The sequence below is a fragment of the Pipistrellus hanaki genome, assembly GCF_964339955.1.
Source record: "Pipistrellus hanaki genome assembly, chromosome: 5".
Classification (NCBI taxonomy): Eukaryota; Metazoa; Chordata; class Mammalia; order Chiroptera; family Vespertilionidae; genus Pipistrellus; species Pipistrellus hanaki.
In genome coordinates, this window is record NC_140507.1 from 14,335,882 (window position 1) to 14,359,113 (window position 23,232).

At 45.0% G+C, this 23,232-nt stretch overlaps 1 protein-coding gene across 2 annotated transcripts in view; it reads right to left on the bottom strand.

Moving 5' to 3' along the window:
* Positions 1 to 2,105: 2,105 nt before the first annotated feature.
* CYFIP2 (cytoplasmic FMR1 interacting protein 2) overlaps positions 2,106 to 23,232 on the bottom strand; it is a 108,655-nt gene continuing 87,528 nt past the window's right edge. For both annotated transcript variants that reach the window (XM_084883911.1, XM_084883912.1), the window contains 5 exons: positions 15,647 to 15,719; positions 15,088 to 15,182; positions 7,779 to 8,017; positions 6,510 to 6,657; positions 2,106 to 4,950 (listed from right to left, as the gene is read on the bottom strand). In XM_084883911.1, the coding sequence (XP_084740037.1) occupies positions 4,783 to 4,950; positions 6,510 to 6,657; positions 7,779 to 8,017; positions 15,088 to 15,182; positions 15,647 to 15,719 (723 nt within the window). In that variant the 3' untranslated portion in view covers positions 2,106 to 4,782. The remainder of the gene's footprint in view (positions 4,951 to 6,509; positions 6,658 to 7,778; positions 8,018 to 15,087; positions 15,183 to 15,646; positions 15,720 to 23,232) is intronic.

The window sequence follows — 23,232 nt, forward strand, 5'->3', positions numbered from 1 at the left end:
TTTCCTGTTGGTCTGAAACTCCAGAAGGCAGAAATCCCTGCGTTTTATTCTGACTAATGAGGGTGGAGCTTGGGGGCCACATATTTTTAGCTCCGATAGCATCTCACGGCATATTTTCCCAGGGAAACCCTGCGCCTTCCCCATTCTGCCGGAAACTCTGGTCCGGCCAGACGGTGCAGCATCTGGGGATGGCTGGGAACAGGCTGAGAAGGGGGCGCAGACGGAGGAAATCAGAGTAAATCAAACCAGATGGGGAAGGGGGGACTGGCTTTGGGGGCGGGTTACTCTCCTCCTCACCCGGAGGGAAGCAAATGTGTCTGTTTCTTTCCCACCTCCGGCTTTCCTCTCTTTAGGGGAACTGACGGCAGGATCAGAGCCAGCCCCCTCCCACCGTCTGCAAGGTCTGGGGCAAAAGTACCACATACCATATGTCTCTAAATAATCAAAAGTTCTAAATAAATCACACTGTTACAACTGTTATAAAATATGCTCTGTCTTCCTGATGACAAACTATACATTTATAACACAAAATAAAGTCTATGTGATGTCAAGAGTTTTGTATGACTGCAAGTTGGCAAAAATACCAACGACTGCATTTAATTATCACTGCATATTTCTAGGTGTTCTGTTGTTGAGCCAGCCATGTTTGAGTGGATAAAATAAAGACATCTGTAATTCATACATTAATATGTATTTATTCTATGAACTTAATTTCTCTTGCTTTTGTTTTAGCAACATTGTTCTGTTCTTATAGTCAAGATATTCCCTTTATGCCCGGTTTATTGAGATATAATTAAAAAATAAAAATTGGATGTATTTAAGGTGTTCTATGTAATGTTTTTATATACAATTTGAAATGATCACCATAACCAAGTTAATGACTCATCCATCACTTCACATTTACTTTTTCCTTTCTTTCTTTCTTTTTCTTTTCTTCCCCCCCCCCCCGCCCCCGCTTTTTTATTTTTTTTTTGGTATAGGAGAACCTTGGTGGTGGTGTGATCAACCAAAGGACTTATATGCATGCACATAAGCATAACCAATGGACGCAGACAGTAAAGGGATGAGGGCACGTGCTGGGGGGTGGGAGCAGCAGGGGAGAGGTCAATGGAGGGAGGGAATGAGACATATGTAATACTTCAACAATAAAGAATTAAAAAACAAAAATCTCCTTGGCTTATAGGTGTCCATCTTCTCGTTCTGTCTTCACCCAGTAACTGTGTAAACATAAAAACAGTACAGCCTGTCAAAGTGGGATATGACACAGAAAGTGACTGTGCTTGGGTCACAGGAATGAAGAATGGCGTTTAGCACAGTGCCCACACTTACCAGCCTCATTAAATATCAATTCCCATTCTTCCTCTTAAAACTAGGGAGCTAGGGTGCCAGATACACTCAGTGAGACTATGCATTCCCTAAGGGCAGGAAATATCTCCCATATCTTGCCCTGCACAAGTCAATTTGTAAAGAGGTAATTTCCTCAATGAAAAAGCAAAGCAAGCCATTAGTTTAGGGCACGCTGACCTGCTGGCTCTATCTTCTCCCACTCCATTCAGGTTTTTTATTTTTTATTTTATAAACATATTTTTATTGATTTCAGAGAGGAAGGGAAAGGGAGAAAGAGATAAGAAACATCAATGAAGAGAATCATCAATTGAATGCCTCCTGCATGCCCCCCACTGGGTACCAAGGCTATATAACACAGGCATGTGCCCTGACTGGGAATCAGACCAGGACTTCCTGGTTCATAGGTGGATGCTCAACCACTGAGACACACCAGCCGGGCTGGGTTATTTTCTTAGTCATCAGTTGTTGTTTTTTAAAATATATTTTATTGATTTTTTACAGAGAGGAAGGGAGAGAGATAGAGAGAAACATCGATGAGATAGATTCATTGATCAGCTGCCTCCTGCACATCCCCCACTGGGGATGTGCCCACAACCAAGGTACTTGCCCTTGATAGGATTCAAACCTGGAACCTTTCAGTCCACAGGCCGACGCTCTATCCACTGACCCAAACCGATTTTGGCTTAGTCATCAGTTTTAATGTGGCCATCCAAAGGCGACAAGGACTGGAAAATGACCCGGAATCATGACTAAAATGCTGGTTTCACCATTTTGGAAGCAATTTTAATGAAGATGGAATGTTTATCAACTCAACACAGGTACTCCAAAATACAAAGCAAAATATCATCATCAGCTGCATAGCAAATATGACTTAAGAATTTAACATCATTATTTGATCACAAGGGTAGATAGAAGTCACCATAAATAAATGTAAATTCATTGTACAAAAATCCTCAACATCTCTTAATACAAATATGGTACATTTGACAGTTTCTGAAACAGATTTTTTAACTTTTTAAAACCTATGCATGTTGTTTTTGTGTGTGTGTGTGTGTTTTTTTTTTTTTTTTTTTACTTGATTCTTAAGACACACAAAAACCAAAAACACAAAAGGGGGTGGGTATAATATCAAGGTGTAAAGAATTTTAAACCTCTTCAATGCTCATAAATAAATGCTGCTGGCAAGCTGGGGAAATGAGATGTCTCTCCCGAAGGTCAAGACCTCAATTTACTGGGATAGAATCTCCTGAGGATAATGGGATTCTATCCAGAGGGTCAATTTCAGATTCATGAATGCAGGGCCAGGAGGGTGGGTGGTTGAAATTGCAATCTCATCAAATGGATGATCCAAATCTGCACAAAAGCAACAATCAAGGATCTGGAAAGACCTTGAGGACTTAAGAACCGGTCATCTGTCTGCAGAGCGACTGTTCCTGGACTGGAGGTTCAGAAGGCTCTGGAACTTAAAGAGATTTGATGTGGGTTTTGAAGGCATGTTCTGTGTAGTTCAACCATGGGATGTAATGTTTGGGACATATCAATGGTCATCAAGAGGAAAAAATGAAATATTGGAATAGGAAGTGGCACCTCCAGACAAGATCTGCCAGCTTCTACCTTGAACCACTCTCAGTCCCTACAAAGAGCTAGCAGGGGAGGGCACTTCTACAGCAGTGGTCCTCGGGCTTCCATGTGCAACAGAACTCCGATCGCTCCATCTTACTCCCAGGGATGCAAAATCAGTGGGTTTGAGGCAGAGCCCAGAAGTGGGCATTAAATTTTAGGAGGCCCTGGTAGGAGGCCTTTGGACCACAGTTGTTGAGCTCCACCTCCCTCCTGCCTGGTGAGCATCGGTAAATCACATAAGCCTCTTGCTCTGGACTCGTGCTTGCTCTTCCCATGGGGTTAAAATGGGCCATCTGATGAATGGTAACCAATTCCATCCCTCCACCCCGAGGGAGGGGATCATTATTGTTCTATTTTTTCTCTTTTCTTTTCCTCCCGGGGCGGGGAAGTGGGGTGGGTGGTGGTGGGAGATATCAAATACTTTATATTTTCTTACAAGCCCAGGGGCACAGGCCCCCTTTGAAGATGGTGCCCTCTGTAACGAGACATTCACTTCCACAGGCTTCTGTCTTTCCATTCTCCCAGGCCTGGAGAGAGATGCTACTAAGGGACTTTGGGTCAGTCTGGGAAATGAAGTAGTTATGCCCTTGTGGGATACGCCCCATCCCTCAAAACCTAATTTAAGGAAGTTGAGAGCAAAAGATAAAATGTCTCAAGAATTCATTTCTCGGACAATGGAAGTCCTGATTCACAAAAACAACTCCTTTTTTGTGGGTGTGTCTTGGTGTTAAAGGCTCATTGACAAATTTTATTTGAATTCCTCACTTCCTTGACCCTGATATGCTTCTGGCTCCTATTAAAATAACCCCTTAATATTTTCTTGATGACAGCCTGTGCAAAGAATTTTGCTCTAATTTGCTCGCTGACTTGTTCCATGCTATAGTCCCAGAGTCCATCACCCTGTGCAGCTTAGTGATCAGTATTTGCTTACTGAATAAAGAAACCATCTTGCCCGCCATCAAGCTGATGAAATGTTCCAATAGTTTTCTGTTTTGGGCTATGGAATCCTGGCTGTGTTTATAAATGCCTCTTCCGCACGTTCCTACCCAGTTCCATGTATGAGCTCCAGAGAGTGCCCCGAGAGGAGAGTTAGGATGTGGCTTGGAGTCCCTGGAAGGTCAGAGCCAACACCATCTCCCATGGTGCTGACACCTTGTCCTCTTTCGCCAGGGCTCTCGGCGCCCTGGTCCAGAAGTAGTCTTGGCGGTAGAATCCCTGGTGTCCAGAGCAGGAGGAGGTTCCCACCTGGAAAAACTGGGGGAGGGAGCCAGAGGAGGTGAAGAAGCCAGTAAGAGGAGGCCTGACCATCAGGTTAGGCTGATTTCTAGGGCCATGGCCACACTCTTTTCTCCATTTCTGAGACGTCAGCTTGGAAGTCACATGTGGGCACCGGGTAGGAGGTCACCATCTGGGAGCAAGTCTTGGGAAGCAACCACAGATGTGGGATGGGGCTGTGAGATGGAGAAAGGGTGAAACTAGGGCTCTTAACAAGGGCTCTTAACACAGCTGAGGAAAAGAGAGAAGAAAACAAAAGCACATACTGCCCTGTTTTTTTGTGTTTTTTTTTGTTTGTTTTGTTTTGTTTTTTTTTGTGTGTGTTTTCATTTATACTAAGACAAAACCACCATGGAGATGTCGGGGGAGCATGCACAGGCCCAGCCTTGGGAGGCGTAGATGTGTCTGGGGAGGTTCCTATTGGCTTCCAGGTCCATTCCACACGCTGTCCAGTCGGACCCCATTACAGGCTGGCCATGGCTTTCTCTCTCCTGCTGCGTGGTCTCCTCCAGGTTGAGGGCTTGCAGGACCTTCTGCCTAGCAGGTGGTGGCCAGGGACTGGTGGATGGGCGGCTGGAAGCAGCGCACATGCTCCACGGTGGAACTGTCTGTCTCCACGGACTTCATGTATTTGTTCAGGATGGCAAAAACCTCATTGTTCAAGATCTGGTACTTCCTGATCCTGTCTGCCATTTTTTTCAGCGGCTGCAAAGGACACGGCCATTCAGGTTAGGGGTGGGAGGAGGAGACAGAGGAATAAAGGGGTGAGCAAGAGAAAAATTCAGCGAGGTTGGGGTCTAGGGTCCTGATGCTTCAATGATCACATCACTTTCTTGCATAAAGGTCTCCAGAGCTTGGTAATCAAATGTTAACTTGGCCATAAAACACCTTGTGAGTTTCAAAACTTACTACAAAGCAGAGTGGCACTGGCATGAAGGCAGACAGATAGATCAATGGAATGGACAGCCCAGAAATAAATTCTTCCATATACAGTCAAATGATTTCTGACAAGGGTGCCAAGATAAGTCAATGGAGAATGGATAGTCTTTTCAACAAATGGTGCTGAGAAAATTGGATATCCACATGCAAATGAATGAAATTGGATCCTTACCTTATACCATACACAAATAATTAGCTCAGTGGTTCTCAACCTTTCTAATGCCATGACCTTTTAATACAGTTCCTCATGTTGTGGCGACCCCCAACCATAAAATTATTTTCTTTAAAAAAAAATATATTTTATTGATTTTTTACAGAGAGGAAGGGAGAGAGCTAGAGAACTAGAAACGTCGATGAGAGAGAAACATCGACCAGCTGCCTCTTGCACACCCCCTACTGGGAATGTGCCCGCAACCAATGTACATGCCCTTGCCCGGAATCGAACCTGGGACCTTTCAGTCCACAGACCGACGCTCTACCACTGAGCCAAACCGGCTACGGCCATAAAATTATTTTCGTTGCTACTTAATAACTGTAATTTTGCTATTGTTATGAACTGTAATGTAAATACATGTGTTTCCCAATGGATCCTGCTAACAGATCTCAACCCTTGGGACCCACAGGTTGAGAACCACTGAATTAGCTCAAAATGGACCAAAGGCCTACATAAGAGCTAAAGCTAAAAAACTCTTAGAAGATAACAATGAGAAAAAATTCATGACATTGAATTTGGCAATGATTTCTTGGATGTGATACCAAAAGCACAGGTAATAAAAGAAAAAAAATAAACTGGACTACATTAAAAAGCTTGTCTGCATCAAAGGACATTCCAACTGTGTGAGAAGGCAATCCATGGAATAGGAGAAAATACTTGTAAATCATATACCTAATAAAAGATTACTATCCAGAATATATATATAAAAAAAGAAGTGAACAAAAGACTAGAATAGACTCTCAGAAGAAGATAAATAAATAGCCAATAAGAACATAAAAAGATGCTCACATCACTGCACACCCCACACCTGCACAGCTCCCACGTTCAGGGAATGTCTGTGCAGACGAGGAACTGGCATCAGCCGAGCCCAGCTGGCACAGGGAAGGTGTATTTCAGGTCTGGAGCCCGGCCCGGCCCTGCCCTGCAGGGTGACCTGATTCATCCCAGCGGAGCAAATGATTCACGGCTTTCTACGAGAAGGTCCCCTCCACTGAGTGTCTCTGTGCCTCCCCGCCGTGTGGGGAGCTGGCTCCATATTCAGCTCACCCTCCTTTTCAGAGAGAAGCCTGCTTGTCAGGCCTGGCCCATCTCCCGGGCACCAGCTGCTTACCACATTCTTAATGATTTCGTCCTTCCCGTCCTGCCTCTGCACTTTCAGCAGGTGGTAGCAGAAGTCGAACAGGTCAAAGCGACGCTGCTGGCCCAGCAGGACGATGATGGAGCAGCCGGCCCAGTTCAAGCCGTCACCAAAGCACTGCCTGGAAGCAGGAGGGGAAGCAGCTGGCGTGAGAGGCAGGGAGGGGTGGGAAGGGCCCTCGCCTGACACCAGGATCACCGCTTGTGAGTAGCTGGTCTCTGGGACAATTCCTTAATTTGTGAAATGGACACAAGAAAAGCTATAGATTCGCTTGTTCCAGGGACTGTGGTTATATTATAAGCCCTTCTAACCACAAAGAGGTGTCAGTCTGTTGTCCCACAAATGTAAGAAAAATCACCTTTGAAGAAGACAAATTTGCAAGAAAAAAAAAAAGAAAAAAAAAAATGCAACCAGCCCATGAGGTTTACATGGCTGCTATTTTAAGCAAGTCAAAGAAGAACCTGTTTTGGCCCCATCAAGGAGACAGGGAGCACCTGTGAGGGGAAGTGCCCTTTCTGACAGGAGACCAACTGGCCAGGGCAGGCCAGGAGGGCAGGAAGAGGCTCAGGGGCCCATGGGGCGGGGGCTGCAAGTCCTCTTGAGCCGGATACAGCTCAGCCTGCACGCTGCAAGTCTCACCAGCAATTCGGGCAATCTGGGAGGCGGAGGGGTCATCTCTCTGCTCTTTCCTGTTCTCAAGCAGCAGCCGCAACCCACCCGGGGCAGGCTTTCCCTTCCTGCCCGTTCAATCAGCCCAGCTTCCAGCCTCAGAAAGACAAGGGCCCTCCTATGGGTCCGAAGGCCATAATGTGCACACTCGCATGCACACGCTCATCTCTGCCTCTGGCCACGTGTTGCCTTTCCTGGAATGCACCCTTCTCTCCTCTAAGATATAAATCCCAGTGATGTCCAAGGCTCAGTTCTAGTCCATCAGTTAAATTCTAATAACCCACTTCTCTCCCTTTTCACATCTGTCATCCTTCCTGCCCTTGCTGTCTCATTCAATGTGTCTTATGTCTCTCCGTAGGCTCCCTAACCCCCACAAGGCCAGGGACTGTCTAATTTTGCTCAGCACTGGTGTAGGTCCAGTACCTCACACAGTGACTGGCACATAGTATGTGCTCAATAAATAGTCATTGGACAGCCCTGCCCCTGCCCACCACGTTTCTGGCTGTGCTCTGGCAGCTGATGAGGGGGGGACCAGCAGGTTGGAGTGACCCACCTTCCCTAGGGGGTACTCACTCGGCTGTGAACTCGTTGGTCCCCACGGGGATGCAGTAGACGAACTGCATGGCACTCCACAGCCGGTGGAACTCCACACATTCATCCACGTGCATGACGCCATTGGTGGGCGGCGGGCCCCGCCAGATGGGGTCCTGCAGGTAGCTCCGAATGCGGGTCAGGATGACCTCGAACATGGACAGGCCGCAGCACAGCCGCTCCTTGGTCAGCAAGTCACCCTCCCGAGCGATGGCGATTTGCTGGGGACAGAAGCGCATACATGAACCTTCTATCGACATCTCAGATCCCGTCTTCCACCAGAGGTTCCCAGATGCCGGAGCTGGCTATCCCTGGAATCCATTCACTAGAACTGACGTCTTACCCAGAGCAAGGCCTTAACTTTGTAAACCTGAGGGCAGTAGCAGGGAAGTCTGGTGGTAAGTAAAATCCAGGAGCCATGGAGAGAGGAACAGTTTTAAGGAATTTTGACACACCCATGGAATGAGTGAAATGCTAGCTAGACCCTGAAAAAATTGAGACGATCCTACTAAAGGTATGATTGCTACCACAGTGCTATTGACTCCTGGCTCATACTCGCTGAGTGTGTAACACAGCAGGCCCTGTTGTGAGCACTTGGTAAGTACTGACTTCATTTATTCCTTACACCAACCTTGGGTAGTATGTGCCATTATTACCCTCGTTTTACAGATGAAGAAACTGAGGGCCAGCAAGTGATACAGTGAGGCTCTGAATCCTTGTGGGTCTGTGGGTTAAGTTGTTAACTGAATAGAGAAAGTTGCAGGAAAGGACATCTCTATTATAAAAACCCCGTGGCCGTGATGCTGTCATGGCCAAATACCTAAAAGCATCTGCTGAACGTCATATGATTTCTTCATGGGAACAAGTAAGTTTGCTCTGTTCAATTCTCATCTTTCAACAAAGGCTAGTTTTAGTGCTCCTGAGAAGGAAAGGTTAGGGCAGGAAACGAATCCTATCTCCGCCCACAACTGTCTTCAAGGCAGGTGGGGCTGCGTGTGCACCGAGGCCCACGCGGGTGGGTGGGGACTTGACTGCTGGGTCCCTCGCGATTTTGCACAGTGGGCCTCTAGTTTTATTTTTTATTTTATTTTATTTTATTTATTTATTTATTTATTTATTTATTTATAATATATTTTGTTGATTTTTCACATTTATTTATTTATTTATTTATTTATTTATTTATAATATATTTTGTTGATTTTTCACAGAGAGGAAGAGAGAGGGATAGAGAGTTAGAAACATCGATGAGAGAGAATCATCGATCAGCTGCCTCTTGCACATCTAGGGGATGTGCCCGCAACCAAGGTAAATGCCCTTGACCGGAATCGAACCCAGGACCTTTCAGTCCGCAGGCCAACGCTCTATCCACTGAGCCAAACCGGTCCCGGCGGGCCTCTAGTTTTAATGCGATAATCCTATTAAAAGACATCAATAACACACAAGCCCACAGACACACACAACTCTGTGTGGGGTGTGTATAAAACATTCTAGCCGGTTAGAAGGATTAACATCCGTTGTGGGAACAGATGGGCTTGACGAAGTGGGTGAGAGCTTCCCTTTTTACTTTAAATACTTCTGTACAGTTGAATGTGTTACAAGGAGTGTATGTTAGTTACTCTTACAATGTGCCACTGAATTCCCAGAATGACTTCCTCTAGAATCTAGACTAGATAGTCCTCCGGCCACTGTAAATGATCTCTATTAATAACATAAATTGGTTTTCGCCTGGCGTCTGCTTATTGCATCTCTGGCCATCGGCTGTCTAGACCAGCACATCAAAACTCATTGCTGTCCGAGTGCCGAGTCAAAACAGCTAGCGGGACAGGTCTCAAAAGCCACGTGCAAAGTAAGAGAGATGGTAACATCTAAGGTCAAAGTATGGACTCCAAATCTAGGGACAAAGCTAACGAGGGTGGCTTCTAAGACCCAGAGATCCACCGGGTATTTGTGGGATGGCCTGTCCCGGCAGTTGTCTCCCCAAAGAGCTCATTTTACAGGGAGCTTGGTGGGGGTGGGGGCTGCCTGATTTCTTGATGCGAGCTCTAACCCTGGAGCCCCCAGGAAGAAGACAACCTCTCAATTAATCTGTGGAGAGAAATAAATCAGGAAACACCACTGTTGGGTCCCTTTAGGATATTATGGGCCAGGAATGCAGTTGCCATGACAGCTATACGCTGAAAGAAGTCTCCAAATAAACCGTGTATTGGGGAAGAAGAGTTTCACAATATCTGTTTCAAACAGGAAGGAGAGGGAACCCTGATTCAAGGGGACTCGTCTTGATTCTGAGGGCAGAGAAAGATAGCCGCTGAGCGGAGAAGGGAGCACTCGAGTTGCCATGGTGAACTTGGAATAGCTCTTGCAGGACCCTGGGCCTGGGGCTTGATTCCCTTATCACAGGCAAGTCTCTGCCAAGCTGGCATTTGGTTCTTCACTTCAGAAAGGCAGTGCCCGGGACAGTGAAGATGTTCATAAATAAATAAAGGATCTTGACTCAGGCATATTCTCCTTTGTAAGCTAACACAGAGAGTTCTGAATGACTCATTAATCTCTTGTGCGTTTAGTGAGTCTGAATCAATCCTCAAGGACTGACAATTGTGGGGGGATTAAAAAATTAGCAATGGGGTTTATAAATCTGCAGAAAGACTATGAATTCTGGTGACCACCCCACTCCCACCTACTTACAGTCAACCATAGGGGCCTTGACCGAAATGTTTAGGGGCCTTATTCCTTTCCTTAAAAAAGTGTTTAGTCCTACAGTTTTCCTGTGAACTATAAATACATGGATGGTCCTTGGGTAAAATCTAGAAAAAAATTTGAAACGTAAGAAAATAAAAATTTCCCATAGACCCCATTACACAGAGATGAGCTTTCTTAAAACACTGATGCATCATGTTTGTGCTCATGTGACGCTCAACCACTGAGTCAAGCTGGTAGGGCTGATGCTGTTCTTAAAAAAAATAATTCTTTGTGTTTTTAGAAGCCTTTCACTTATTTGTTCATCATAATGATCATGCAAGGCAGCTCAGCTAAAGAGACAAAACAGCTACTAGCCCATTTAATAGATGGGAAAACAAAGACTGAGATATTAAACGTCTAGTGTTAGGTTATGTGACAATGCAGGGGTGAAGCTAGGACGAGGACCCCTGGTCTTTTCACCCTCTGCCAGAGTGTTCCTTCCAGGATAGCACCGGGCTGCAAGTCAGGTCACTTGAACGTGTCCCAGAAACCCATACAAACGATGCCATCATGTGAAAACCTCCTGACTTTGAATATGTAGCAGAATTGTCCTGTCACCGACCTTGATACGGGTGGGGCAAAGGAGGTATGTAGTTGTGAGGAGGCGAAACACAGAGCTTATTCTTGTATTATTACTTATTCGTTATTGTATTGTTTTCCATGTGAAAAACTATGAACCTCCTTTGGCCTCATCCTGTATTACATGAGCCTTCCCCCACCCCAAACCCCAGCCAGCTCAGAAGTTAATATTTAGCTAACCTTTTTTTGGCCCACAGGATGAGCACAGTTTTGGACTCTTTCTTGAGGGCCGGCAGATTTGTAAAACTGGCATTTCCTCTCCTGCAGACTGTCTAGGCTTTTGTTTATAAAATACTCAGCGTTTGACAAATTGCGATTTATATCGGTCCCCAGGAAATGGTGTTGGCCAGAGCAGGGCAGCAGTCCAGCGCTCCGAGTGGAAACGCATGCCACAGCCTGGTGCGAGGGCCCAGATTCTTGCAGGATGACACCAGCTGCGGGGCAGGCACACTGCTATGTTGCCAGCCTGGGGGATTTCTCCCTAAAAGGAAATCGCTAGAAGATCTCCTCTGCTCAGCCCCCAAAGGCCAGGAAAGAAAGTGGGTGCCCTGCACAGTGACTGAACTCTCTGCGGGTGACTCAAAGAGCCTGCCCACGGAACGGTTAGTCACGTTTTCAGGAGGAGGTTGGTGGCATGCAGAAGGTCTGGCTCATCAGAGTGACTCCTGGGCGGGTTTTTTGCAATTTGCCCCAAATGCTTGCTGTGCTTTTCGAGAGAAGAGAGGCCCCAGGGTGTGAGTCTTCAGATACACACAGCACAGAGGACCCCAGGAACGTAAGCCCAAGAGGGAGCTGCATCCTAAACCTTTGACAGTGAGCTTTGGTGACCAAAATGAACCATCTTGGCTTGGCTCCCTCTGGTGCCCGGGGTCTCTCTTCTTCCTGAATTCTGCCCTCTAGCACATGGCTTTCTTGTATCTCTTTCTCCCCATTTTCCTTCTGTCCTGAAGGCAGGGGTTCCTGTCTTACTTGTTTCCAGGTTCAGAGCCACTGGTAGGACTGGTTTGTAAAAATCAGTTGCTGAATTCATGCCATTCACCTTTTTTTTCTTCTTTTTTTTTTTCTCCTTTAAATGAATCTTTATTGTTCATATTATTACAAATGTTCCTCATTCCCCCCCCTTCCCACCCTCCATTGCTCTCCTCCACCAGGTTCCCACCCCACCCTCTGCCCTTTCCCCACACCCATTGTCCTCATCCATAGGTGCACAGTTTATGTTCAGTCTCTTCCCACACGCCCCACTCCCCTTTTCCCCGAGAATCGTCAGTTCACTCCTCTTTCATACCTCTGATTCTATTCTATTCACCAGTTAATATTGTTCATCAGATTTTTTTAATTTCCTTGGTTTTTAGATTCACTTGTTGATAGTTACGTATTTGTTGTTCATAGTTTTTATCTTTATTTACTTTCTCTTCCGAAAGAACCCCCTTCAGCAATTCATATAATTCTGGTTTGGTGGTGATGAACTCCTTTAGCTTTTTTTTATTAGTGAAGCTCTTTATCTGGCCTTCGATTCTGAGTGATAGCTTTGCTGGGTAGATTATTTTTGGCTGTAGGTTCTTGCTATTCATCATCTTGAATATTTCTTGCCATTCCCGTCTGGCCTGCATGGTTTCTGTTGAGAAATCAGCTGACAATCGTATGGGTGCTCCTTTATAGGTAACGACCTGCTTTTCTCTTGCTGCTTTTAATATTCTCTCTTTGTCTTTTGCTCTTGGAATTTTAATTATGATGTGTCTTGGTGTGGTCTTCTTTGGATCCTTTTGTTTGGAGTTCTGTGTGCTTCCTGGACTTGTAAGTCTAATTCCTTCACCAGGTGGGGGAAGTTTTCTGTCACTATTTCTTTCAGTATGTTTTCAATATCTTGCTCTCTCTCATCTTCTGGGACCCCCATAATTCTGATGTTGGTTCGCTTGAAGTTGTCCCAGAGGTTTCTTACATTATCTTCTACTTTCTGGATTCTCTTGCTTTCTTGCTTCTGCAGAGGAGTGTCTTCTGGCTCTTTATGTTCCAAATCTTTGGCTTGATTCTTGCGATCTTCCATTTTGTTTTTAGGACTCTGTATAATATTTTTTATTTCAGACAATATATTCTTTATTTCTTGTTGATCCCTAATTAGTTCTTGTTGATCCCTTATTAGTTCTTGTTGATCCCTTTTCATCTCCTCATAGGTCTTGTCGACCTTTTCTAGGAAATTCTTGAAAAACCTTATAAGCGTGGTTTTGAACTCTATATCCAGTCTCTTCTTTTCCTCCTTTTCTTTTGTTTGTGATCTATTTCCTTTTCTTGGCATTTTCACAGCTTCCCTTAGTTGGTAGGGTGGCTTTGTGTGCTAAGGTGTCCTATATGTTTCAGTGAGTCAGCCTCCCAGTTACCTGAGGTGGACAGTCTTGATGTAACCCTTTGTGGGCTGTGTGTGCAGTCTTGTTGTTAAGCCTTGCTTGTTGTTGGTATCACTGGGAAGCGTTGATCTCCAAGCCAATTGGCTATGAGGATCAGAGGTGCCTCAGCTAGGAGGGTTTCTATATTCTGCTTGGATGGGCACAGTCTTGGGGTGGCACAGCCAAGCTTTGTTGAATCCGGCACAATTGGTTGCAGGTGCGTGCACCTCTTTGGTATAGGCGTAGACAAGCTTTAGATTCCTGTCTGCCCCTCCCTAGGAGAGTCCTATTGGCAGCGAAGAGAAAGCTAGCCACTGGAAGGGCTTCTGTGCTCCGCTTGGGTGGGGCGGAGTTTCGGGTGGTGCAGACAAGCTTTATTCAGCCCCTCCCTACGAGGGTCTGGTTTCTGAGTCCCACAGTAATGGCCGCTGGCTTCACACACCTCCGAGAGATCTCTGCCCACTTCCCGACAGTCTGGCCTCTCCCTATCTGGGGCTGTCTATCAGCGCAATAGGGTGGTTTTGGTTTCCTCCTGAACAAGAAAGCCAGCCGCGCGTTAGCTGTCCGCCCTCTCCACGCAGGGAGTAAGCCGGCAGCGAACTCGGCGTGCCCTCTCGGCGCTCCGCAAGCAAGCTGGCAGCGAACTCTGCAGCCGCCTTTTCACATGCACAGTTTTCCGTACCTTCACAGTTCCTGAGGTTCAGCGTGCCTTCTCTCTCCTTCCCAGATGGTAGAGCCTCCCCTCAGCCAGCCGTCCGGCGCCTCAGGGTGATGTTTCCCCTGTTTTTCAGTTCTAAATTCAAACTTGTTGTGGTAGGCTGCATTCGGGTGTCTGCCCTATGCCGCCATCTTGTTGAGTCTCTCATGCCATTCACCTTTGATAACATTCGAGCATCTCAGAGGAAGCTGGTCTTTGATCCCCACATCTCTATCTCTCATCTTCTTCAGGGATGGCCTAGATGTGTGTCATTTTCTAAGAAAAGTTTTATTTATATGGCTGTGTGTGTGTGTGTGTGTGTGTGTGGGTTTAAAAATATACAAATGGCATCAGACTGTATGAGCTGCGGTATAACAACTTGCTTTATTCATCCATCCATGTGCTTATGATCTACCCACACGGATGCACCCAGATAAATTCAATCTTTTCATGATTACATAATAAGCGCTCCACACTTAGATGATGTCACCTCCTTTTGTTTAGTCAACCCTGCACTGACTGACATTTAGCTCTTGCTTTAATGAACGTGGCAGTAAACACCTGGTTCCTGCAAGCATTTCTCTAGCAAAGAGATGCAGACACAGGCCGCTGGCTCACAGGGTGTGTGGAGTTTTAATTCTGAGAGATGACATAGCAGAACTCTTGAAAGCTACCAGGGCATCATGGGTACTTGTCTGGCTTGGGGGCATAGAGGGTACAGGGGGTGGAAGGAAGAACTCAGGCTTGAGAGCCAGCAAATCTCATTCCAGACCTGCCCTGCCACTAACAGGCTTTGTGGTTAGACAATCTCTTTCTCTCTGGGCCTCAATTCCCCTGTAAGCGGAGGGGTTGGGCCACATGCCCTCCCTCTACAGCTCCTTTTGGTGAAGGGTCTTACCTGAGGGGTCCCCAGCCGCTCTATCAGAGGGACCAGGTGAAGCGGGGCATACTTGGCTTCCAGGCGTTTCATCCGGACTTCCAGACGCTCCCCCTCTGTCAAAGGAGCAGTAGGCAGAGCGTGAGATTCAGGCCACGTCAGGGGGACCTGGGGAAGGGCCACTCCCAGAGGATGCGGTGACCTATCTGTGTTCTAAAACTTGAAATGGAGCCTGTAGAACTCTTCTTGTTTTTGTGAGTGTAATCAGGACTCACTCTAAGGAAAAAGGTCCTATTCTCTCTGTCCAACAATGGAATCATCTACCTCGTGGGATGATGAGTTCCCCATCCCTCGAAGGATTCAAACCCAGACTAGAGAGCAAGAGGCTAGAGATGTTCCAGAAGGACGAAGAAACAAGGCCTGGGGTACCGTGTCCAAGTCTACCATCCTGTGACCATTTCATAGCTTCCCAAAGCTAGAACCTTCTCCTGATCTGACTGCAGATCTGGTTTACTGAGATTAAGTAAGCATGAAGTTCAAAATCAAGTTGGCTATTTAGTGGCTGTTAGTGGTTTCTTACCTTTGATGTAGACTCTCGGCAAGATATTTTGGAAGGGTGCAGCATGGAGCAAATCACAGACTTCCTCCTGAGACTGCAAACAGAGATGGGGGAAATTAAAAAAAAAAATCACTTTAAACCAGGGAGAAATTTCATTCCTAAAAATTTGAGCACTGGAGTCAGCCAGACCTGAGTTCAAATCCTGCCACTTTTACTTGCTAGCTGTGGGCTATTAGTCTCTCTGAGACTATTTATCTGCAAGAGGAAGATGTGAATAGTACCTATTTTAATGGGCTGCTGTGAGGATTAATTGAGAGAATGCATAACTTCATAGCAAAGTCCCTGGCACATGAGTGTGCAACACATTTTCCTTATAATCTTATAAGGAGTTTGCTGAAGAAGGTGAATGAGTGGGATCAAGCAGAGATAATGGGCCCCAGACTGTGTTTGGCTCATTGGCTGTGAGGCCTGTGGATTCAAAGCAGCTAGCTGGGCCGGCCCTCCAACTCACTAATCCAGGATGATGCTAACCCCATCAGATAAGTTGGGAAGAGAGTCCCCTTTTGCATTTTCTGGGAGAGAGTGTGTAGAATCAGTATTACTTCTTCCCTAAGTGTTCGTTAGAATTCACAAGTGAAACCATCTGCATCTGAAGTTTTCTTTGCTGAAAGCTTTTATAAAAAAAACACGAGGTATAGCCCTGCCAGTTGGCTCAGTGGTTGAGCATTGACTTATGAACCAGGAGGTCATGGTTTGATTCCAGGTCAGGGCATACCCTGGTTGAAGCCTAGATCTCCAGTAGAGGGTGTGCAGGAGGCAGTTGATTAATGGTTCTCTCTCATATTGATGATTCTATCTCTCCCTCTCCTTTCTTCTCTGAAATAAATAAAAATATATTAAAAAAAAAACTAGGTATAAAATTTCTTAAGTAATAGGACAATTCAGGTTATCAATATTTCTGAGTGAGTTGGGGGGTTTGTGTGTCTCAAGGACTTGCTCCTTTTATCTAAATTTAATTTGTGGGTTCTATAGTAATCTCCCTATTTAATTCCTGGTATTGGTAATTTGTGTCTTCTCTTTTTTTTCTCTTGGTCAGTCTGGCTAGAGGTTTATCAATTGAACCCCCCCCCCCCCCAACTCCAAAAAACCAGGTTTTAGTTTCATTCATATTTCTCTATAGTTTTTGCTTTTGATGTTACTGATTTTTGTTCTTGTCTTTATTATGTTCTTCCTTCTGCTTGCTTTGGGTTGAATTTGCTTTTCTTTCTCTAGTTCCTTATGATACAAACATAGATACTGGTTTAATAACTTATTTTTTAAGATAACGTTCAGGCTACTTACTCTTCTATACCTCCAGTAATCAATAGCCCAGTAGTTCTGGAGGAAGCCCAATTCATTTTTGAGCCTAGGATATAATAGTTTCTCAATTATTTATTAAGTGAATGAATACCTACCCCTTCTGTTTCTTAGATGAATATGTAAATGATTATACTTATCTACATGACAATCCTCCAAATACAAGAATACATACATTCACCTTACAAATACGTATTGAGCAGTAGGCACTGTTCTAGGTTTTGCAGATATGATGTTGAACAAGTTAGACTAGATCTTTGCACTCACATGGCATTTACAGTCTAGTTCATAGAGATAGATAAACAAAGGTAAATGAATCAGGAAATTTCACATAGTGATAAGATACAATAGGGTAATATGCTGGGGAAGGGACTACTTGAGAGAAGGTAGTTAGGTAAAAATCTTTTTTTGATGCAAACACATTTAAATAAAGAATGGAATGAAGTGAGGGAGCAAGCTATGTAGGTATGAGGTAAGAGCATTCCAGTGCAAAGGGCCTGGGGCAGAAAGTCAAGTGGAGTAAAGTGATGCAGGAATCATAGCCCAGTCTGAGGCCCTGATGGTCGGGAGGGACCAGTTCATGTGTGGCCTCAGAGGCATGGTATGAAGCCTGGATTTTAGTTGAAGAGCAATGAGGAATTGCTAAAGTATCCAGGCAGATACACATAACCCCACTGCCAAGTTTTTGTTTTTTTTTATCTGTCCTGTTTGCTTCCAAAATTTTAGTTGCTCCTAGAAATGTCTTGTTACTAGAAAAGTTGCCCATGGTACAAACTATCAACTTTCTGTTTTGTTAATGTGGGTAAAATTGATCTTGGGAGACCTTTAAGAGATGGGAAAAGAAGCAATGTTGCTGATTTATTCATTTTACATGATGGGTTTCCACTTCAAATTTCTTTAGGGGAGACGAGAGTGTTCCATTTACCTCTCCTCCCCACAGTTCTTGGGGAGGAGGCTTCCTGCTGGCATGCTTCCTGTGTGTTCTCCACCCGGCAATGCCATTTGTTAACGAAGGTGAGGAAAGACACAAGGATGTGATGTCCTGGCAAAGGTGGGAAAGCATTTGCCAAGGAGCTCCCAGAGGAGGCGTTAGGTGGCCATTTGCATGGTGAGGTGGCCGCATACTCTGCAACACCTTCTTGGAAGGTATCTGTTTGCTGAGGCCAAAGCAATGATAAAAATGTCTGGTTCAGTGTGGAGCACACACAACAAGCTTCCATTGTGGGTGCCAATGCTAACGGCTGACTTCCCTCTTGTCCAATCTCAGTCTGAAAGGATCCACACTTGGCCTTCACCTCTGCCCAGGAACCCACCCAGCCACTGGCCTGTGAAGTCCACTGAGAGGGTGTAGAATCAATATTACTGCTTTACTAGAGTATTATGTAAATATATTATCGCTAGTTACAAGAGAAAACAGCAGAAATTCTAAGTAGTATAATGAAATATTGAGAAGAAGAGTGAGGAGAGATGTAAATGAGCTAAAATCTCATCTTTCCATTAGGGAGTCTGTAAGTATTGTCTAAAGTGGCTAAGTAAGAAACAGCGTTGTCATCCTCATATTATTAGGTGTTCTGGAGATAACAAGAAGAAGTTGAATCAGGAATGATGAGAACAGGTTGCCTGGCCCCTGGGATGCAGGTGGGGAGAGGTGCAGTCGAGCTGAGAAGGATGCTTTGCATCAGGAACTCATCTATCTATCTATCTATCTATCTATCTATCTATATATTAATTTGTTCTCAGGTGCGATTAAGAACAATTTAAATGGAACAAAACGAAGAGGTTGGATTAAATGGTGTCTCAGGGTCCTTCCCTAGAACAAAGAGCCAGTAACAACATAATCACTTTGTTCTCCAGGGAACGGGAGGAAACGAGTGTTTACTGAGCACCATGTGCTAGGTGCTTTGTACCCACTATCTACCCTTCACCCCAGAACATCCTGGGAGGCAGCTTATGATCCCATCCTATGGGGGAGGAATGAAGGCTCTCAGGAAGGTGAAGTTCCCAAATACAGTGATAAAGAAGTAGTGTCGTCAGCAAGGCCATAATAGCAGTCAGCAGCTGTGTATCACTGCAGGTTGCCCCGGACCAAACCAGAGAGGGTTGGACCTGCATTACCACCATTTGTCCACCATCCAGGACTGAAATATCATTGCTGACATGTACACACAAGGAACTATTTGACATTGAAATTGGGTCTCAGAAGAACTGTTGGCCCAGAAAGAAACTCACTACAGACTGATTCATATGCCTTTCAGCATAACGATTATAGCATGTCTCATTTTTGATTCTTATAAGTATATTTCCAGTAGGAAATGATCTCACTCATCTAGGGGAAATGGAGAACAACATAAACTGATGAACAAGAACAGACCCAGAGATAAGGAGCCATGGGTCAGACTGTTGGACCTCAAAGGGAGGGTGGGATAAAAGGGAGAGATCAACCAAAGGTCTTGTGTGCATACATCTGAGCCTAACCAGTGGTCAAGGACAATAGGGGGTTGGGGGCGTGAGTGGGGAGGGGTGGGGTATTAGAATGGGGGTTTGAAGACAAATATGTGATATCTTAATAAAGAAATTAAGTAATAATAATATAAAAAAAGCAGTGGGATGGACACTGAGACCCAGGGCCCCTCACTTCCAGACCCACTGCTTTTCCATAGCAGCCCATGCGGCCAAGGCCTTGGAACACTTGAAATATGCTCCCCAACCCCCATTTTACATACATATGATGAAAAAAAAGTAAAATGATCAAAAACAGGAGAAAATTACTTAAAATCTCACCACCTGAGAAACTTTTTAGCCTCACTCAGAGCTGATAGGATCACATCTTTTGTTGCTTTATTTGTTGGGTTTCTGGTCATAGCTACTAACATTTCTTTAAACTTAAAAATACTGTAAAATGTATATGCAGCTTAAAGAATAGATTAATCTTGAGCCATCTTCCAGAAAAAGAAATAGGAAGGTACTGATTCTTGTGTTCTCCACCCCGCAAAGGTAGCCTCTATCCTGAACTTGTGTAAGTCGTTTCTTTGCAGGCAGTAAATTTTGGAAGATCTGCTGGTGGTGTGATTCCAAGGACCACTCAAGTGGTCAAATTTATACCCATAGATTTATACCTATAAATTCCTCCCAAGTCAACGTTCTCCACTCACTCCTACCTATTCCACAAAGACTTATTCAAATTTCACCTTCTGAGAGTCTTCCAAGTCCCCCCCCCCCCCCACCCCAGTCTGCAGTTTTCTTTTTAAAATCTGACCAGCCCGGCCAGTATGGCTCAGTGGCTGAGCATCCACCTATGAACCAAGAGGTCAGGTTCGATTGCCAGTCAGGGCACATGCCCAGGTTGTGGGCTTGATATTCTTGCCTTCTCCTTTGCCTCTTGATGCCTTTTTGGTCTTCTGTGTGATGGTCTCTAGACTTAGAGATACCATTTCTTTAATTGGGAGGCACTGCGAATTTATTAGGATATAAGTAAATATAATAATGCTTCTTATTAAATGAAGAAATGGGTAACAGGGGGGAGCTGAGATCTCCCAGGACTGCCTGGCTTGATCTATAAGTGGCTATGAGCCTACAGGACAATCATCTTTCCTAAAACCACCTTACATTTTTCTCCCTCAGGTTTATGTTATGAAAAATGTTAGACAAACAAAACACTTGAACAATGAACATCCTTATACCTTTGATGCAGCATCGCTGCAAACATTTGCCACATCTGCTTTGACTATATGTTTTACTGAATCACTTGGAAGTAAGTTAAAGCTATTGCATTACTCGGTGTTAAATACTTTAGCACACAACTCCTAAAAGCAAGGACATCCTTAGTACTATGATCTCAACGCTAAAAAAAAAAATTCTTAGCCCTGGCCAGGTATCTCAATTGGTTAAAGCAGTGATCGGCAAACTCATTAGTCAATGGAGCCAACTATCAATAGTACAAAGATTGAAATTTCTTTTGAGAGCCAAAAACCGACTTCTGCACATGGGCCATGAAGTTTCAATAGCACTGTACGTGTGTGCCTGTGCGTGGTATTTTGTGGAAGAGCCACATTCAAGGGGCCAAAGAGCCACATGTGGCTTGTGAGCCGCAGTTTGCCGACCACTGGGTTAAAGCATCATCCAATACACCAAGGTTTCCTGTTTGATTCCTGGCCAGGGCATAAACAAGAAGCAGTCCCCTCCTCCCCCTCAAAATCTACACGAATAAAAAGAGTAAGATGCAAATTGACCATATCTTCCCGATATCCAACAGCCAATCAGAGTGAGTATGCAAATTAACCCAACAAAGATGATGGGTTAATTTGCATACACAGGAGCCGAGCAGCTGGGGGCAGGGCGGGATGCAGGCATTCCACACTGCCCCAGCCACTCCGGGCCTCTGGGCAGCACGGGAAGGCAGAAAGGTGGCCCTGGGGCAGAGCAAAAAGGCGGCTCTAGCTGGAGCAAAGGCAGTGGCAGCAGCCAGGGGAAGGAGGCCCATTCTTGCACAAATCTTCATGCATCGGGCCTCTAGTTAATTAATAAATAAATAAATTTAAAAACTCTTAATATCATATAACACGCAGTCAACAGCAAAACTTGCTCAGTTCTTAAAACGTTTATTTTATAGTTTTTATTTTATTTTTTAACTGGGATCTAACCACGATGAGTTTTCTCAAGTTTCTGCACCTACCAAATGCCACAGTAATGCTTATTATTCCTGTTGCTTAACCACTAAAGTATATGGTTACAAGAGAGGTAATCATTAGAAGATTAATAAGGATCAAGATTGAATGTAAAATTGCTCTTTGCCAACAGTGCAAGTCAAAGCCAAAAGGTTTTTGGTCAGAATGCAAAAATATTTTATTGGTAAGGAACCCACATCAAAATTCTTCAAGGGATGAGTATTTTATTTTGGCACTGCTTTCAGCCTTAAAAATGTCCTTTTCTGTTTCACTTAATTTAAAACTGATAGACCATCAAATACCACAAAAACCCCCTGTTCCCAATGCAGTCCATGAGGTTAATGGGGGACTGCTTTCTCTCGGTTACAGGACACCATGAAAATTCAAAATGCATCTTTTAAAAAACAGGGTCACTGTGATCCCAGGCATGCCGGGCTCATGTAGAACAAGAGCCTCTCCCTTTAGGCTCCGTTTCTGGGTGAGAAACACTGTACCGTTTTAGCAGATTTCCTAAAGGTAGTCATCAGAGCAATCTCGGAACAATATTTTCTCAAATAACAGTTTGCTCTGAGTTTTGAGGCCACAAAAAGACACATAACACTAACATGAATGACATATGTTTTTATCTTTGTCAAGGGAGTGAGGAGAAATGAGCTGGCAAACTGGAGGTCGAGCCCCTGCAGGAATCCCCTGCGGTTTTCTGGCTCAGAAAGGCAGGCAGGGGATGGGGCCTGACCAGAGAGCCCAGCGGTCTGGTTTAAACATTCCCTTATATGGATGCGCATAGATGGTCAGTGTCTGTGCTTCCCGCATACGGATGCTAAGCCCCAAGGATACAGGGCCTGTGGAGCAGGCAAGTAATTAGGCATCCCACATCCACACGACTCTCCTTGGTACAGGACGTACCAGCTGCAGCTTCCGCCCCCTCATCTGGAGCTGCAGGTACCGGGGGAAGCTGAGGTGCGGTCCACGTGCTCCTGCTCAGTGGGCCCCTCCCTTCCAGGAGCCAGCTCTCTGCAGCCCTGGCTACATAAATTAGTCATTTAATCTGATCTGATCCTGGGTGTGGTCTTCCCCACCAATCTGCGCCTCACCTGCATGAATGCTCCATATTGTGATGTCTCACCTCCACCCCTCCTCCCACCCCCCAAATTGTCAAGAGGAAAAACTATTATTATTCTGGATCAGAACCACATGTGGTCAGCTGGGAAAGCTCTACAACCGAGAAACTGGCCTAGAAAGTAACTCACTTCCCCCTCCCTCCCCCACGTGCATGTCATGTCTACTAAGGTGGGCATTTCCCAAAGGGTACGGATTAGGGGTACAGGGAAAGAGCACTTCATAATAACGAGTCATACAGTGAGGAAGTTACTGCCTTTCCCGTTTCCTATCCATCGTTCTGACAATGTTAATGAGAAAGTCTCCATTGGCAGCCTTTCCTAAGAGCAACCCTATAACCTCTTGAAACATGTGCTAAGCTGCTCTGTTTGAGGGAGCAGGCCTCTGGTGCAGAGGCCCGAGCAGGCGGCAGCTGGAATGACAAAGCCTTGCCTTACTCTTTTTTTTTTTTTTTTTTAAATATATTTT